This window comes from Aethalodelphis obliquidens, unplaced genomic scaffold (assembly GCF_003676395.1).
Source record: "Aethalodelphis obliquidens isolate GAN/ISIS:26980383/991018 unplaced genomic scaffold, ASM367639v1 scaffold33, whole genome shotgun sequence".
NCBI classification, from domain to species: domain Eukaryota; kingdom Metazoa; phylum Chordata; class Mammalia; order Artiodactyla; family Delphinidae; genus Aethalodelphis; species Aethalodelphis obliquidens.
The window spans coordinates 8,533,175-8,550,728 of NW_020837977.1; the positions used below are offsets into that span (position 1 = coordinate 8,533,175).

The 17,554-nt window shown below is 41.3% G+C and overlaps 1 protein-coding gene across 1 annotated transcript in view; it reads right to left on the reverse strand.

The window, feature by feature from the left end:
* PREX2 (phosphatidylinositol-3,4,5-trisphosphate dependent Rac exchange factor 2) overlaps positions 1-16,847 on the reverse strand; it is a 291,836-nt gene extending 274,989 nt beyond the window's left edge. Inside the window, exon 1 of the mRNA XM_027127947.1 lies at positions 16,450-16,847. Within this exon, the coding sequence (XP_026983748.1) occupies positions 16,450-16,590 (141 nt within the window). The 5' untranslated portion in view covers positions 16,591-16,847. The remainder of the gene's footprint in view (positions 1-16,449) is intronic.
* Between the last annotated feature and the right edge of the window lie 707 nt (positions 16,848-17,554).

The following is a 17,554-nucleotide window of genomic DNA, read 5'->3' on the forward strand; positions in this document are numbered from 1 at the left end:
GAAAAACCCACAGCCAACATCGTGCTCAATGGTGAAAAATAAACCATTTCCACTAAGATCAGGAACAAGACAAGGTTGCCCACTCTCACCACTACTATTCAACATAGTTTTGGAAGTTTTAGCCACAGCAATCAGAGAAGAAAAATAAAATAATCCATATCGGAAAAGAAGAAGTAAAGCTGTCACTGTTTGCAGATGACATGATACTATACATAGAGAATCCTAAAGATGCTACCAGAAAACTACTACAGCTAAGCAATGAATGTGTTAAAGTAGCAGGATACAAAATTAATACAAAGAAACCTCTTGCATTCCTATACACTAATGATGAAAAATCTGAAAGAGAAATCAAAGAAACACTCCCATTTACCACTGCAACAAAAAGAATAAAATACCTAGGAATAAACCTACCTAAGGAGACAAAAAGACCTGTATGCAGAAAACTATAAGACAATGATGAAAGAAATTAAAGATGATACAAACAGATGGAGAGATATACCATGTTCTTGGATTGGAGTAAACAACACTGTGAAAATGACTCTACTACCCAAAGCAACCTACAGATTCAATGCAATCCCTATCAAACTACCAATGGCATTTTTCACAGAACTAGAACAAAAAATTTCACAATTTGCATGGAAACACAAAAGACCCAAAATAACCAAAGCAATCTTGAGAAAGAAAAATGGAGCTGGAGGAATCAGGCTCCCTGACTTCAGACTCTACTACAAAGCTACAGGAATCAAGACAGTATGGTACTGGCACAAAAACAGAAATATAGATCAATGGAACAGGATAGAAAGCCCAGAGATAAACCCACGCACATCTCGCCACCTTATTTTTGATAGAGGAGGCAAGAATATACAATGGAGAAAAGACAGCCTCTTCAATAAGTGCTGTTGGGAAAACTGGACAGTTACATGTAAATGAATGAAATCAGAATACTCCCTTACACCATACACAGAAATAAACTCAAAATGGATTAAAGACCTAAATGTACAGCCAGACACTATAAAACTCCTAGTGGAAAACACAGGCAGAACCCTCTAAAATATAAATCACAGCAAGATCCTTTCTGACCCACCTCTTAGAGAAATGGAAATAAAAACAAAAATAAACAAATGGGACCTAACGAAACTTAAAACCTTTTGCATAGCAACAGAAACCATAAACAAGATGAAAAGATAACCCTCAGAATGGGAGAAAATATTTGCAAATGAAGCAACTGACAAAGGATTAACCTCCAAAATTTAAAAGCAGTTCATGCAACTCAATATCAAAAAAACAAACAACCCAATCCAAAAATGGGCAGAAGACCTAAACAGACATTTCTCCAAAGAAGATACAGATTGCCAACAAACACATGGAAGAATGCTCAACATCACTAATCACTACAGAAATGCAAATCAAAACTACAGTGAGGTATCACCTCACACCAGTCAGAATGGCCATCATCAAAAAATCTATAAACAGTAAATGCTGGAGAGGGTGTGGAGAAAAGGGAACCCTCTTGCACCGTTGGTGGGAATGTAAATTGATACAGCCACTATGGAGAACAGTACGGAGATTCCTTAAAAAACTAAAAATAGAACTACCATACAACCCAGCAATCCCACTACTGGGTATATACCCTGACAAAACCATAACTGAAAAAGAGTCATGTACCTCAATGTTCATTGCAGCTCTATTTAGAATAGCCAGAACATGGAAGCAACCTAAGTGTCCATCGACAGATGAATGGATAAAGAAGATGTGGCACATATATACAATGGAATATTACTCAACCATAAAAAGAAACAAAACTGAGGGACTGTAGTGAGGTGGATGGACCTAGAGTCTGTCATACAGAGTGAAGTAAGTCAGAAAGAGAAAAACAAATACCGTATGCTAACACATATATAAGGAATCTAAAAAAAAAAAAAAGATGGTTCTGAAGAACCTAGGGGCAGGACAGGAATAAATACACAGACGTAGTGAATGGACTTGGGGACAAGCTGGGACGAAGTTAGAAAGTGGCATGGAGTTATAGATACTACCAAATGTAAAATAGCTAGCTAGTGGGAAGCAGCCGCATAGCACAGGGAGATCAGCTCAGTGCTTTGTGACCACCTAGGGGGTGGGATAGGGAGGGTGGGAGGGAGACGTAAGAGGGAAGAGATATGGGGATATATGTATATGTATAGCTGATTCACTTTGTTATAAAGCAGAAACTAACACACCATTGTAAAGCAATTATACTCCAATAAAGATGTTAATAAATAAATAAATAAATAAACATTTTTAGACTTACAGAAAGAAATATGAAAGTAGTGGATTCCTGCATTTTCATCCTATATAAAATATCAAAAGACACACAGATTTTTATTCCCCATCTGCTTCATTCACTCTCCTTGCCATTTAGAGTAACTAATATATTACACATTTTACTCATTTCTCCTGTATCTCCTGGATTGACTGGGAGCCCCATGAAATTAGGAATTTTTAATTCTTGTCATTGATATATCCCCTGAACCAAGAACAGTGATTGCCACACAGTAGGTGCTCAATAAATAGTCCCTGGAACATTAAGAATCAAAATATCTAGACTCTATGTTTTTTAAAACAATTATTGGAGAGGATAAATCATAAGGCTTATCATATTAGAGCTATTATTTAAATTGACCTGACACATAAGCTATACTATGCTGAAAATAAGGTTTTTCGCAAATTAAACAAGTTGGTTTTGTAAACAAATTTAAAAAATCACTCTGATTCCATCCTCTGTTGTTCTTTTTTTTTTTTTTAGAATATTCTGAATGTCATTTATTGAAGTATGGTGCTATACAACATTATGTAAGTTACAGGTGTACAGTACAGTGATTCACAGTTTTTAAAAGTTATACTCCATTTACAGTTATTATAAAATACTGGCTATATTCCCCATGCTGTACAATATATCCTTGTAGCTTATATTATACCTAATAGTTTATACCTCTTACACCCCTACCCCTTTATTGTCCCTCCCCACTTCCCTCTCCCCACTGGTAACCAATAATTTGTTCTCTATATCTGTGAGTCTGCTTCCTCTTTGTTATATTCACCAGTTTGTTGTGTTTTTAGATTCCACATGTAAGTGATATCATACAGTATTTGTCTTTCTCTGTCTGACTTATTTCACTTAGCATAATGCCCTCCAAGTCCATCCATGTTGCTGTAAATGGGAAAATTTAATTCTTTTTTATGGCCGAGTAATATTCCACTGAATATATATACCACCTCTTCTTTATCCATTCATCTGTTGATGGACACTTAGGTTGCTTCCATATCTTGGCAATTGTTGATAATGCTGCTATGAACATTGGGGTGCGTGAATCTTTTCAAATTAGTGTTTTGGGGTTTTTTTGGATATATACCCAGGAGTGGAATTTCTGGGTCATACAGTAGTTCCATTTTTAGTTTTTTGAGAAACCTCCATACTATTTCCTGTGGTACTTTTTAATAGACTTTTTTAGTTCTGTATTTATTAAAAAATTACTGCAAATTTCACTTAGACATTAAATACTAAATACTATAATGTCATAGAATTGAATTTAAAGTCTGGCAGGCTGGAAAATAATTTGTAGGGAGAATATATAACACAATAGAATAAAGCTATTTTTTTCTTTAAATCTTGTTAGCAGATTTTCCTTTTTAAAAAATTTATTCAAACATCCTGGCTGACTATCTGGATCTCTCCTAACATTTGCTTATGTTTTCCTAATGCCACGAAAGTTGAATCTGACCTAAATCCTCAACTATAGAAATGTGTATGTTTAAAATTAAGAATCCATTCAAGTATCAACCTAACTCTCAAATTTTCTGACAGTCCAACTGATCACGTTCCTTATAACTAGGTTACCCTTAAGTACAAACTAAAAAAAAGGGAAGTAAATCCCCAAGAATATTTGCTACTCTCAGAAAATTTCACCATACAGAGAAGGTACAATTTATATGTGAGGATTATTAGCTCACTGAAAAATGTACAGGAGAAATGTCAACTTCTCATATTTCAGTAGAAAACTATACTCATCCATCCATAGCATGATTCCCTTTTGGACTCTAAGATTATACAGTTATACGGTTGTACTAATTGTCCTTGGTAGAAACTAAGGAAAATGCCCCTATCTAAATAACAGGGCCTATCTATCAAACTTCATTCTGTGACTACCTGAAGGCCAGTTACTCTCCCTCATCCAACCCATCAAAAGAAGTAGGCTTGGCAAACAAAACACTCCAGGAATAACGATCATTTAACTCTGAGGATTCACTTCATTTGTATTTAAATTGCATTAATGCTTTCTACCAATGTGATCTATACAATATCCACTGAATGCCAAGCAGTACATACATTTTGGAGACTAGAAAGGGTGTGTGTGTGTGTGTGTGTGTGTGTAAAATTGACACTTGTCTCAAATATTTTATGATTTAATCATATATGGAATAAAACAGGAGCTATATTTAACGCTATCTATATTTAACTGCTTCAAACCTGCTGTGAAGTACTAAGTAAATAAGCACATAGAGATCCCAACTGACCCAAAAGGAATTCAATTAAACTGAAACTAGTCTCAGTAATAATGTACCTTACCAATGCGAGAGTGAGAGCTGTCTATTTTTTGAAGGTCATTGCATTTCCTCACTTCTGTGAGGGAAACTCCTGACTTCTGGGTAATCTCTGGCTCCTGAGTGCTTGCCTGGCTCTGACCCCTGTCTTGGGTTGACAGTGAGCTTCTGCTGCTCGCTTGCTCTTGAAGCTTTGCCTGAAACGAACTACTGTTCCTTCCTGTCTTTTAGCCTCTGTGTACCTCCAGAGTCAACAAGTTCTGTGTCCTGGTCCCAACACCTGCCTTGGTTTTCCTAGTCCTGATTAATCACACTGCTCCCACCATCTAGAAATGCCCAGGCCAGCGAATCACCAGCAACACAATGGATCTGCTCAGAATCCCCACTCTCCCACTTAGGAGCTCATCAGGGTGTCCTCAGGTGTGAGTTACAAGGATATAAGCCTTGAAGGGAGTTGTGAGTTACACAGGAATATGCAGTGCCTGACAGGAAACAAACACAGAATAATGATTTCCAGATTATCCTGGGACTTTTTTTTTGTCAGGGGGAGACTTCCAAAAAATTTTTAAAGCACACAAAATCTCCAAATCTCTCAAATTCTTCCTGTAGTCAAAGCCAATGGGGGAGAGGGGGAACCTTTAGGGAACCCTTACAAACATATGTAAAGAGATACATATATAAAATATGAAACGGACTTCTATATGGGCAAGAATATATCATTTTAGGGTGAAATAATCCAAATGGTATTTTAGTACAATACATTCTTACAGTAAAGGAATCCAAGAATTAATATAAGTGATTTTCTGAGGAATGAGCCTACAGTATCACTGACTCCGAAAAGGTGGCAGAGACTACTCTTTGTCTCTCAGTATGAATTCTCCACTTCTTAATTTTAGTATAAAACTCCCCACATCTCAGCTGTACACATGGCTGCCCAACTAGACACTACATTTCCCGGCCTCCCTTGCAGCTGATTCAGCCGTGTCATGTTCTGGCCAAGGGGATGACAGTGCAAGTGATGTGTGGAATGTGTCTCCCACCATCAGTCCCTCTGGGGCTGGAACATGAAAGTGGTTCTGGCAAGCCAACTTCAACCATATGGATACTGGCTCTCTATCCCACAGACTCTGATTTAGTCGGTCCTAGGGGACGGTGGAGTAATAAGATAGAAGGACCAGAGAGGTCTCTGAATGACTTGATGGAGCTGAGCTGCTCACTCCCCTGGACACTGTTGGGCAACAGTATTGAAAAATTAAATAACCAGAGCGCCAAGAGAGGATGCAAGAAAGACATGTTGATTACATACCACTTCCATATTCACACATCATCCTTCTGTGTTGTTTAAACTACTGTTGTTTGGCCTCAGAGAAAGCAGCTGAACAAACATCCTTATAAATATATATAATAAACACAAAAATTCTGGCCTTCCGGAAAAAGAATTATAAGTACAGGCTTAAAAAAAAAACTTCTTTTTCTAAAGAAAAACACGAAAATATACCAGTAGAAAAGAAGAGAGCAGAGTTTTAGCATAATCCTGGGAAATCATTGCTGAGCTAGAGAAGATTCATTAAAGAAAAACTACAATTAAATTTTATATATTAAGATTACTCTGTTTGACAAGACAAAGGCAAAAAAATATATTAAAGTTTACCAATTTGTTAATAATTTGCATAAATCAATAAGAATTTGGAAGCAAAATGTGAAGTGTCAAAAAAATGACTAGGACAGAGTTAGATACAATAAATACTGATTTATCTTATGGGCCTATTTTTGATACGCTACAGGTTAGATTTCTTTAATAAAGAAACGACTCCATTTTTGTTCCTCTGTCATCCTCAACATGTGACTTCTATTTCATGGTCCAAAATGGCTGCCCCATCCCTGCCATCAACACCTCATACCAGCCAGGGAGAAGGGGGAGAGTGCATAGTCTTTTGTTATAAAAGAATACCTTAGAAGTTACCCATGCTGCTTCTGCTCACAATCCGCTGTCCAGAACCAGAACCAGGACACATGCCCACACTTAACTGCAAGGGAGGCTGGGAAATGTAGCCTTAAGATGGACAATCATGCTAAAACTTTTATTACTACAGAAGAAAAAAATAACGGATATTGGAGATAATTAGAAGTCTCTGCCAGAGATCTCATTATTAAGAGGGACAAGAAAAATTGAGATAAAGGTGTATCTAGAATATTCCAGAAAATGTGTGAAATGTAAAATATATAAATAAAAAATATTTCTATATATATTAAAGTTATACAAAGTAGTCAAACATGACATAGATATACAGTATATAAAATGGAAGTCCCCTTTACTCATAATTTCACCTCTGGGAAAATAATGAGTTATTAAAATAATCTTGGAATGTGTGGGTGTGGGACTAACGTTTAGGTGAAAATAATGTCTTTCCATAGCTCTTCCCCTAGTGTTACTGACAGAAATAAAACTTTGGAATGTGAGATGTCATTTTTGGAATCCTAAGATTTCTTTCTTTGGGGCAATAGTCTCAAATAAGAAAAAAACGAGAAACCAAGGAAGCAAGAAACTAAGGCCAAGTGGAGGCATTACAAGGCAGTGAAGGAAAACATCAATGTTTCTTGCATAACCACTGAAAATGTGTCACCATCTATGAAGCCTCTCCTCCTGGCAAGAAGACAAGTTAAATAGATAATTAAACTCACAAAAGTGGCAAAGCAAAGTCAAACATAGATATCAACCCTCATCTGAACTTCTCAGAGAAATGAAGCTTTAAACTGAATAAAAATGCTTACCCATTCATATTCTATATTGCTAGATTTTTGCTATAAACTCAGAAAATAGTTTCATACCAGTATTCTAAATTTAACCAGCTGGAGTCATTTCTTAAGTATTATACCATTTAACCTTTTCAAATGAAGGGCTTGCCTTTTCATGGAAAATATGCATTTAGCATTAACGACAGAACATAATGTCCTTGGGCTTAGATATTCTCCAATGAGATAGGTCCTTTTTTGTACACTATACTTAGCTATACGGCAAGGCTAGAATTAAAAAACTAATTATTCACAGATTCAAAGTCTGAAATCATCTATACTAATCAGAAGTGTTTAAATATCAGAACCTCAACGTATCAATTTTCTTAAAATCACAATCACTGAACTCATGGATCAAATGCAATAGTTCATGAGAATGGGGAAAAAATTAGGGAAAAAATGTTTTTATTAGATGTGTCAGGATTTGAATGATTTCACTCAAAACCATAGGAAAAGTGACCCAACCACACTTTCAAGCAAAGAAACATTTACTAAGTTGAGAATAATAAAAATGCATCTGTTATGAAAAGTAAATATTATAAATAAGATTTTTAAAGAATTAATAAAAACAAGAACAACAATTTTTAGGTCAAATAGGTTATACCCCAAACTCAAGCATAACAATCTTATTTGGTATTAAAATATAATGCCAGGTATGGAGTAAAAGAACACTCAAAAGACAAGTACTAAGAAAAAATGTAATCAGACTAAAATGCTGTCAGATAAACGAGTGTTTCTTGTTTAAAAGTGTGCACAATGATTGCTATGTGCATTAAATGTAATGCATAAATTTAATACAATTTGTGTCATGATTTTAAAAAATGATTATGTCATTATTTCCAAGATTTGAACCTAGTCATAACAGAGGTAATAATAAATCAGGGGAACTTACTTCCCTCTTCTGACTTCTAAATTTGTATGTTGCATTTTAAAAAGTCACATTTCACACTTCACAGTTCACCTACAGAAGCTGATTTAATTTTAGGCCAGCCCTGTGAGATAGTATCCAATGTGTTTTTCAAATATGCAAGGAGGCACAAAGAGGCTAAGTGAGGTGCCCAAAGCTACACTGTTCGTAAATTTCAGAGCCAAGACCTCAACCCTGGGTCATCAGGCCCCCTAACCTAAACCCATGCTCTATACCGTGCTCTTCACCCCACTGTCCCAAGGCAGGAGAGAGAACCGCTGGTGAGCTGTCACAGGGGGATGCAAAGGCCACCCCAGTAGTCTCCGCAAGCGCTAGACTAAAGGAGAAGCGGAATTTTAAAAATATACGAGAGACAGCTTGCTTGTTCTTAGGCTCTGTCATGACATTTTTCTGTGGGTATGTTCCATGGCATACCACGGAACATACCAAGTGCCTTCCTTACCTCCCAGTGCCACGGGGACTCTTGATTTACCAGAAGATTCATTTGACTCCCACAATGCTCTGCTACAGCTGCTTTAGTTCCCTGTATTTATCTACCGTCTCCTTCTCCTTGGCTATACTCATCTCCCTCAAACATCCCTAGACAAAAATTATCCCTTTATGTTAATAACCTATTTCTCCCCTTGCATTTATCACCAACCTCCTTGAACAGCTTTTCCATTCGTCTTCATCTCCTCAGCTTCCACTCATGTCATGTCTTCCAGCTCATTCTTAGGCTTCTGCTCACACATGCTCCTGAAGCCAAAACCCTAATGATGTTCTAACTGCCAAATCCAGTGGCCTCTTCAGTCTTCACACTACCTACTTCTGTAAAACTCTGAGAGCTGAAAGAAACCTTTCCTCTGGCAACTAGATCCTTCCTTGGCTTTCAGGAGATCACTCTCTCCTGGTTCTTTGCTTCAACCTTTGACAGCTCAGTTCAAGTCACCAGGGCACTCTCCTCTTCCCCTAAACTTTAAATATCAGCTCCCTACATCCTACTCTTGGTTAGCATGTTTTCTTCCCTGAATTGCTCCCCTTGTGCCATCTCATCTACCTGATGGCTTCAATATATATGATTAGTTATCAATACTTTGTAGATCTCTAAATTCTTGCCTAAGTTCCAAATTATTATCTTCAAAAATCACAGCAGAATTTGCAGCTCAGCAAGTTGAAGACCAAATTCACTCTTCTCCTCCTCTCCGCACTGTTCTGCCCCTTGCATTCCATTTCTGAATTAATGACACACCCCATCCTATCTTCAAACTAGAGGCCACCCTAATGTTCTCCATTCTACTTAAACCTCCACTTCTGAGTGAACGTAAATGCTAAAGGTTCTACCCAAGAAATGTCTCGTGGTTGTTGGGTGTTTGACGTTTTGTGGTTTGGTTTGATTTTGTTTGCGTTTTCTTTGGGTTTAGTTCTTTATCTTCATCATCGTTTCCACCTTAGATCAAACATTCCACAGTTCCTACCTGGACCAGTGAAATGGCAGAAACTCCTAATGGGTAACCAGACTTCAACTTTTGCTCCTCAACCCTGCTGACAGAATTCTCTTGCCAAGAAACATAACTAATCTCAATAAAGACTACTCATTTTAATGTCATCAAATTATAACACAGTATAATTATGCAGATGAAACCTTAAGACTAAAGACACATCCCTCTGTACAGAGAGTCAGTTCTAGCCACATGATTAACACTCCAAACATCAGAATTATGCCAAGAGCCCCATTTAATTCACAGTATGTTTACTACAAGAGTCAAGGTATCTTAAGGGCTGCTTCCTGACACCACCCTCATGAATACACACTCAGGCTAACGACTAGAAAAACAGAACCCAGTCAAGTCAGCCCAGGAGTAGTGCCCAGTCAGGGGGATCAAACAGGGGCTGTCTTAAGGCTTAGGATAAAAACAGGGCAGGGTCTGCAGACCCTGAGAGCAAGATCACTTTGCCAGGAGCAGAAATCTGTGTTACACAACTAGACGATGTTTGTGTTTTGTGTCGTTTCCGGGATTACTGGTCTGTGCTCCCCTTTAGTAAACAGTAACAACTTTTTGAAGGTTATAACCTGTCCCAGATTAAGATGAGCATGTGGATGACCAAATAGGCAGTGTAGGCTGAGGGCCAGGGAGGTGGTGGAAATAGAGAACGAGCAGAAGGAATCCCAAGGCCAAATGCAAAGACACAGATTCAGGGAATCTTGGCCTGGCAACTTCTTCCCGTGAGAGACCCCCTTCCCAGTGCCAACCTTGGAGGTCTCAGACTTGTTTATTATTATTACTTGTTTTTTGGCTGCACTGGGTCTTTGTTGCTGCACGTAGGCTCCTCTCTGGTTGCGGCGAGCGGGGGTGACTCTTCATTGCGGTGCGCGGGCTTCTCACTGCAGTGGCTTCTCTTGTTGAGCGTGGGCTCTAGGCACGCGGGCTTCAGGAGTTGTGGCTTGCGGGCTCAGTAGTTGCAGCTCGCGGCTCTAGAGTGCAGGCTCGGTAGTTGTGGTGCACGGGCTTAGTTGCTCCGCGGCATGTGGGATCTTCCCGGACCAGGGCTCGAACCCGTGTCCCCTGCATCGGCAAGCACATTCTCAACCACTGCGCCACCAGGGAAGCCCTCAGACTTGTTTATTATTAATAAGAGAGCAAGCGTCCCCTCACAACTGATTTCCCATTGGCTTTAGTTGAAGTCAGAATTCTTAAGAATGGAACTCTTCTCAAACTGGCCTGAACTTACCTTATCTCCTACCAAGAGCCGAAAAGCATACAGAAGTGTTTATCCCCATTAATGAAGAATGTTTCAGCGTCTGGAGCATGTCAGGGCATGCCAGCACCCCCGGGCTGCTGTACCATGGTCACCCTCAACGCGGTTACGCTCTCAAGGGGGATCATTCTCCTCCGAGTCTGGCACATTCCTCCTCGTCCCTCAGGAGCCAGCTCTATTATCACCTCTTCCCCAAACTTCCCTCGACCCCAGGCTGAGGGCGGCCCTTGATGCCTCCCTGACACTTTGCTTATTACTCTATCATTTCACCTCCCACACGGCATTGTGCTTATTTGGAGACTGAAGGTTCGCCCTGCAACGTATGACTTTGAGGGGGATACAGATCAACCCATAACATAAGCCTAAGCATAATGTGTTGAATCTATTTATCTTTCCCTAGAAACGTCGGATCATGACTGAAAGCAGCTGTTTTTGGATTCATTCGAACCCCTTTGTTTGCTCCTGCTTTATTTGTCCGTTTGTTTTCTTGAGCACCTGCTATTTACAAAGCACCGTGATGAGGCCAAGAAAAGCGTACAGAGGAAGTAAATGCATCCCTATTCTCTCAGAGTTTACCATACAGAGGAGGGGTTTTTCTAACTGTTTAAACAATAACACAAATCAGAAGGTGGGGCTGTGCTGGAAGATGCCAGGGTGGACGGCCTGAAGCCACACAGCTCAGCTCCTCCGACCTTTTGTGAGGACCCCTGAAGCCGAACCCCAGAACTCAGAAGCTCTCAGGAGTACCCTCTGAAAGAGCTAAGAGATGCACATACATGAAGCCAAGTCAGATAAGAAATATGCAGTTGCTCAGTATACACTGTAAAGCACCGTACTAACTCTGGCTGTCGTCACATAGCATGCAACCTGCTGTCACTGTCTTGAAGCCAAGATTACCATGGGAAGGGCCAAACTGACCAAAGGGAAACACACGGAGAAGAAGCAGAGACTCAGAGACACAGAAAAAGGGCAGAGGAGAATATAATAGAGACAAAACTCAGACACTCGGCATGGCCAACACCTGTGGCTCTGTATAGCAATTAGAGACAGGACTCAAGATCTTGGGGTATCTGAGGTCAAAGCTCAGACAGGTAACAAATTTCTCAATTTTTTGCTTACAAGACACATAGCTCAAAGTTTTTGTCTTAATGTGCCCATAACAGGGAATAACCATGCTTTCTGATTTGCCAGGAACAATCCCAGTTTACATCTGTTTCCCTGTGTAATTATTAATAGCACACCCTTGCACCCTCAGAAGTGTCCCAGTTTAAATAAAAATTACACGATCACCCTGCCTCAACGCCACTTGCCACAGTGAAATGTGTCTACACAATTTTCCAGGCCTGGTGCAAAATTCAAACGTGAGACCTTTTATTCAAAAGGCAAGACCAAAAGTGCTATTAAAGGTACTGAGGTGTAAAGCTGGGTTTTTTTCTTTTGTGTATCTGCTCTGCTCACACCCTGTTGTCCCACTGGACTTCACTTGCAAAGCCCAAGCCCAAGTTCAAAGATAAAATGAGCAAGAATTGCAAGACAGTGATGGCAGAGCATCAAACTAAGCATGAGGTCCTTCAGAGTGGGTAGCCCTGTGCGACTGTATAAGATGCATCCTTGAAATCGGCCCTGGTTGGCCTTTTCTCCAGAAAACCAGTTACCACCTACGACTGTACAGACTCTGGACATCAAATACTGGAAATCAGGTCCATAAAATCATTTCTTTGAGAAAAAATGTTTTCGAGTACTCTAATGAAGAATTTCATTTCCCAAGCAAAACAAGAACATAAACTCAAACAAATTCCATCACTCTCTACCATTTTATCTACAACCTAAAAATAATGAATCCAGATAATGTCCATGGTCCCAAATGAAAATTTAGACTACAATGAACTGAAATAATAGTGTGTTACAATGTCTTTAATACCTCGATGCCAGATTTAAATCATGTTTCTCTTTTTTTTAAATAAATTTATTTTATTTATTCATTTTTGGCTGCATTGGGTCTTCGCTGCTGCGCGCGGGCTTTTCTCTAGTTGCAGTGAGCAGGGGCTACTCTTCGTTGTGGTGCGTGGCCTTCTCACTGCGGTGGCTTCTCTTGTTGCGGAGCACAGGCTCTATGCAGGTACTACGTGTTTAATTTAAAGCTTCTTATTACATAATACATATGTGCCTGAGTGAAACTTAAGTAACTTCCACTGTCTATACAGACCCAATGGAAAAAAAACAAAATCAGAAATTTATGGATCATTGAGGAACTGTCCTTAAAAATGGGTGGGAGGTTTAGAAGATGGATGAATTCACTGATTCCTCCATTCCTTCGTTCAGTAAGCATTTCTTGAGTACTTACAGTGTCACAAGCACTACACAAAAGTCCAGGCAAACACAGACGAGTAAAATGTGGCCCTGTCCTCAAGAAGCTTCCATTCTAGAAGAATGAGACAAAAGTAGACAAATCCTGCCTACGCCTGCTTTGGTGCCATGGAAGCAGTGACTACAGGGAAGAGTGGGTACCAAGCAGTGAGCACTCCAGCCTGGGCAGGAGGGAGGATGGGATCATGTAAGTTCTACTGAAGGAGATGAAGAGCCTTGAAATGCCAGTAGGAATCCAGCAGATTGCTAAGCGCCACAGAGGAGCAGAAGAAGAGGCCTGAGGGACTTCCCTGGAGGTCCAGTGGTTAAGACTCCAAGCTTCCAATGCAGGGGACACGGATTTGATCCCTGGTTGGAGAATTAAGATCCTGCATACCGCACAAGAGGCCTGAGAAAGCCTGGCACGTGGGAAGAGCGCACCACTCTAAATGACAGCAGCTTCAAGGTCAGAGCCTTGTTCAATCTAGAAGTGTGTGCCTGGGTGGTGACTAGAGAGAAGGTGCATATAGATCATACATATTGATACATCTGGGGGAGGAAAAAGGCAACATTCATGGACTATCTGGGGGTCGGGGGATGAGGGGGGAGGTGCTCTCTCTTTAAAAGGCCAAAAGTTGGAAATGAGAAGAGAAGGCATCTTATGAAAAAAAAAGTTTTCCCCTCAGGCCACATGATCATTTAATCAAGAGCAATAATACAAACTGTTTGCTTCTTTATGGGCCTGTAAGTAAAAATAGGTTCTCGGTAAAACCAAAAATATGTTTTTTCATCTCTGTAATAAAGATAAGAATTACCTTCACCCATACTGATGACTTGAAGCACTGGCAGAAATCAAAAACAATGACTAATCTAACAAATATTTAAATTTGACTTAGGAATTCATTATCCAATTTTTGCAGCAAATTTACCACTGCACTTATTTAATACTATAGGTATTTTTTTAAAAAAAAAACTTCTTTTGTTTGTCTGCATTTCTGACCATTCCCTTAGGATGGATTCCTAGGAAAGGAATTACCAGGCAAAAAGGTTTGAATATTTTTAAAGCTCTTGGTGCATATCAGTTCAGGATAAAATTAAAACTACATTGACTCTATCCTCTGAAGGTAACCACATAAAATAGGTGAGAATGAAATGTTGCTATAAATAATACCCAAAAAAAGAAAATCTAATAATGTATTAGAAGTAGATCTTAGACTCTGAACGTTTATAAGACTAAAAGGAAGCCAGGGTTAACCCTTGTTTCGGAATACTTTCAGGCCAATTAGTGTTTGTGTGTGTGTGAACGTGTACACAAAAAATAGCAAATAAAGAAAAGGAAAAGTGGAAGAGTCCACAATTTCTGAATGAGATAAGAATGAAATCATAAAATGATCTTCTTGTAAAGAGTAAAATGCAATTTATTTTATACCTCCCATAATTTCTGACTTAACTCTATACAGAATTACATTATCAATTTTAATAATCAGGTGTTAAGATCAGAGGAAAAACTGATGTTTTAAATAAAGATCAACAAATTGGTTTTTAAGGTAGGTTAGATTAGTTGTCTATTTCTGTAAATTAGGACTTTTTTTGCTCAGTATTTTTTCATACACCTCCTGAAAGGAGTAACTAATGCAACTTGAAGAGTCACCCAGATTCTTCAAAAGCCAAAGGACTTGGTCACCAACAAAGTTTCATGAAAGCCAAATCTGAAGCTATGAAAAGTCACATTTCCTTAAAAACATGCTTTTTTGACATTGCTGCATGGAAGTGTACAACAATTCTATTTATCACCAATTACCAGTATATTCTCAAACACCCATACCTTTCCAAAGAATGTGGCCCCTGGGGGCTCAAGTATATTGATTTTAATCTGAGACGTCAATCAGAAGCCAACCTGTGCATCTCACATCCCTCGAGACAGTGTTCTTTCCTTCTTGCCTGAGCCAAGGAGGGAATTTCATGAGTTTCAGCAGATTGCTCACCTCTTTTACAAAGCTGAGCAGGAAGTCTGGCCTTTGAGACATTCCCTTTCAGACCAAGGGGGTATGGAATAGGGTGGTGGAAAGAGGAAGTTAGAAGATTTGAGGGAGATTTTAGCAAAGGCTAAAGGTCCTCAGTCTCTGAATGATGCTCTCCCGCGCATCTGGGCAGAGAGGAACCAACCCTCAGATTCTGTCTTTGCAGCGGCGAACAGAAAACAATTCAACTTTTGAGTGACATCTAAGAAGTTTCCTTCAAACAGTTTTGCCCCTCCTGGCCCTCACATGAATGAAACATTTTCAATGCAGACTTCCAGTGAGTCAAGCTGAAACTCTGAAACAAAGTTCCTGCGAGTTCTACGAAAGCTTTAAGTTGCTGGATGCGAGTTTTATTCTGCTGCTTTCCTGGGCTCAGTGTGAACACGGGACCCGGGAGCTGAACCCACGGGGGCGGGGGATTTAAACAGCAGATTTAAACCCCGGGGTTGGGGTGGGGGGAGCAGACAGTAGGGCGAGGATGCGGTGAGCACTACACGTGGCTTTCATATCCAACAGCTGCTGGACATCATAACCCCGCTGCCCTCCGTACCCCTCACCAGAATCCTATGCTCCAAAGATTATTATAACTAAAGGGACTTCACTGCCATGTAATCTGAATTATGAACTCAAGCTCCAGAAGAATCAGGGTATTTTTTTTTTACCTGTAGGTACCTGAATGTAGCAGACAGACTTTTAACCACCCTGCCAGAGTCTTCAAACAAAATCCCCGGGAAGGAAGACAAGGGAAAAAATAAAAATAACAAAATTACACAACGCACTCGAGCAGACCAGGGAGGGGGGTAGAGAAGAGTGAGGAGAGACGGGGCAGCAGGGATTCCCTGAAACACAGCCTTCTCCCACGCGAGCTAACTTTTCGCCCCGGCCACTCGGCGCGTCTCCAGGCATTAAAAATGACTCCCGCCCCCGGGGACCCAGCGTCGGCGCGCGGATTCGGGTGCCCGCGATGCCCGGACGGGTCCCCGGTCCCCGCGCAGACAATGCCGCGCGAGCCGCCCGCGCCCCGTGTCGCCGAGAGCCCCTCACCGACACCAGGAACTCCAGCGTGCCCACGTAGTCGCGCTCGGTCTTCTGCAGCTCGCTGAGCACGCACACGCGCAGGCGGAGCTGCTTCTCCAGGTCCCGGGCGCTCTCGGCGCGGCCGTCCCCGCGGCTCTCGTCGCCCATGGTGGGCGCCGTGCAGCCCGCCGCTGCCCCGCGCGCCCGCCGCTGCCCCGGCCCCGCGCGGCCGGCAGGGAAAATTGCCGCCTCCGCCGGGTCTGAGGTGGGCCGGGCGACTTTACGCGCCGTGGAGAGGCCGGGGCAGGGGCGGAGGAGGGGGCGCTCGCCGGGAGTCGGGCGCGGGAGACTGGGGGCTGTGCCGAGGCCACTCCCTCCCGGGGGATGGGGCTCCCGCCCGGGACCTGCGCACCGCGCCCCGCGGCTCTGGCCTCGCACTGCCGGGGCTGGAGGGGAGGCGGCTCCGGCAGCCCCAGCGGTGACTTGGACGTTAATCAAATGCTTTGTATCCATGTGACTCCGACCCTTTACCCTTCGCCAAATCTCAGGAAAAAGGAAGCACAACCCTGGGGAAGTGTGTTGCGTGCCAGCTAACTAAACACACACACGCACACGCACACACATGGCACACGCACAGTCAGCGCTGGTGATGGAATTCGAGATTCCCAAACCTAGGAGGACAGACTCCAAGCCACAGCTCGAGGGTTGCTCCTGTGCCTCCCGCCTATTGTTTAGCTTTCATGTGTTCTGTACAAATCCCGAAAGCAGAGAAACAAATCTCCACGGTTACATAACTCATGGGAACAAAAACAACCATGGTATTGACCCTCCCGTCTTTGAAAAGAAGCACACTGATTTTTGGTTTTATTCAGGCACAAAACAGGTTTGCTTTTAACCCCCCCCACACACACACCCCACCCCCCGCCAGCTAAGAATATTTCACAAGGCGGATACCCTCCTGCCTGCACTTGGAAAGTCAATTAGCATAATAAATGAAGACACTATGGGAAAGAGACAGCCTGGCCCATACAATAAACTCCAGATACAATAAGCATCATCCTTGCACAGTGCTGTTTTGGAGGGAGAGGTTTTGCATGTCTGTAACTTTTTTTCAACATCAAGATAGAATGTA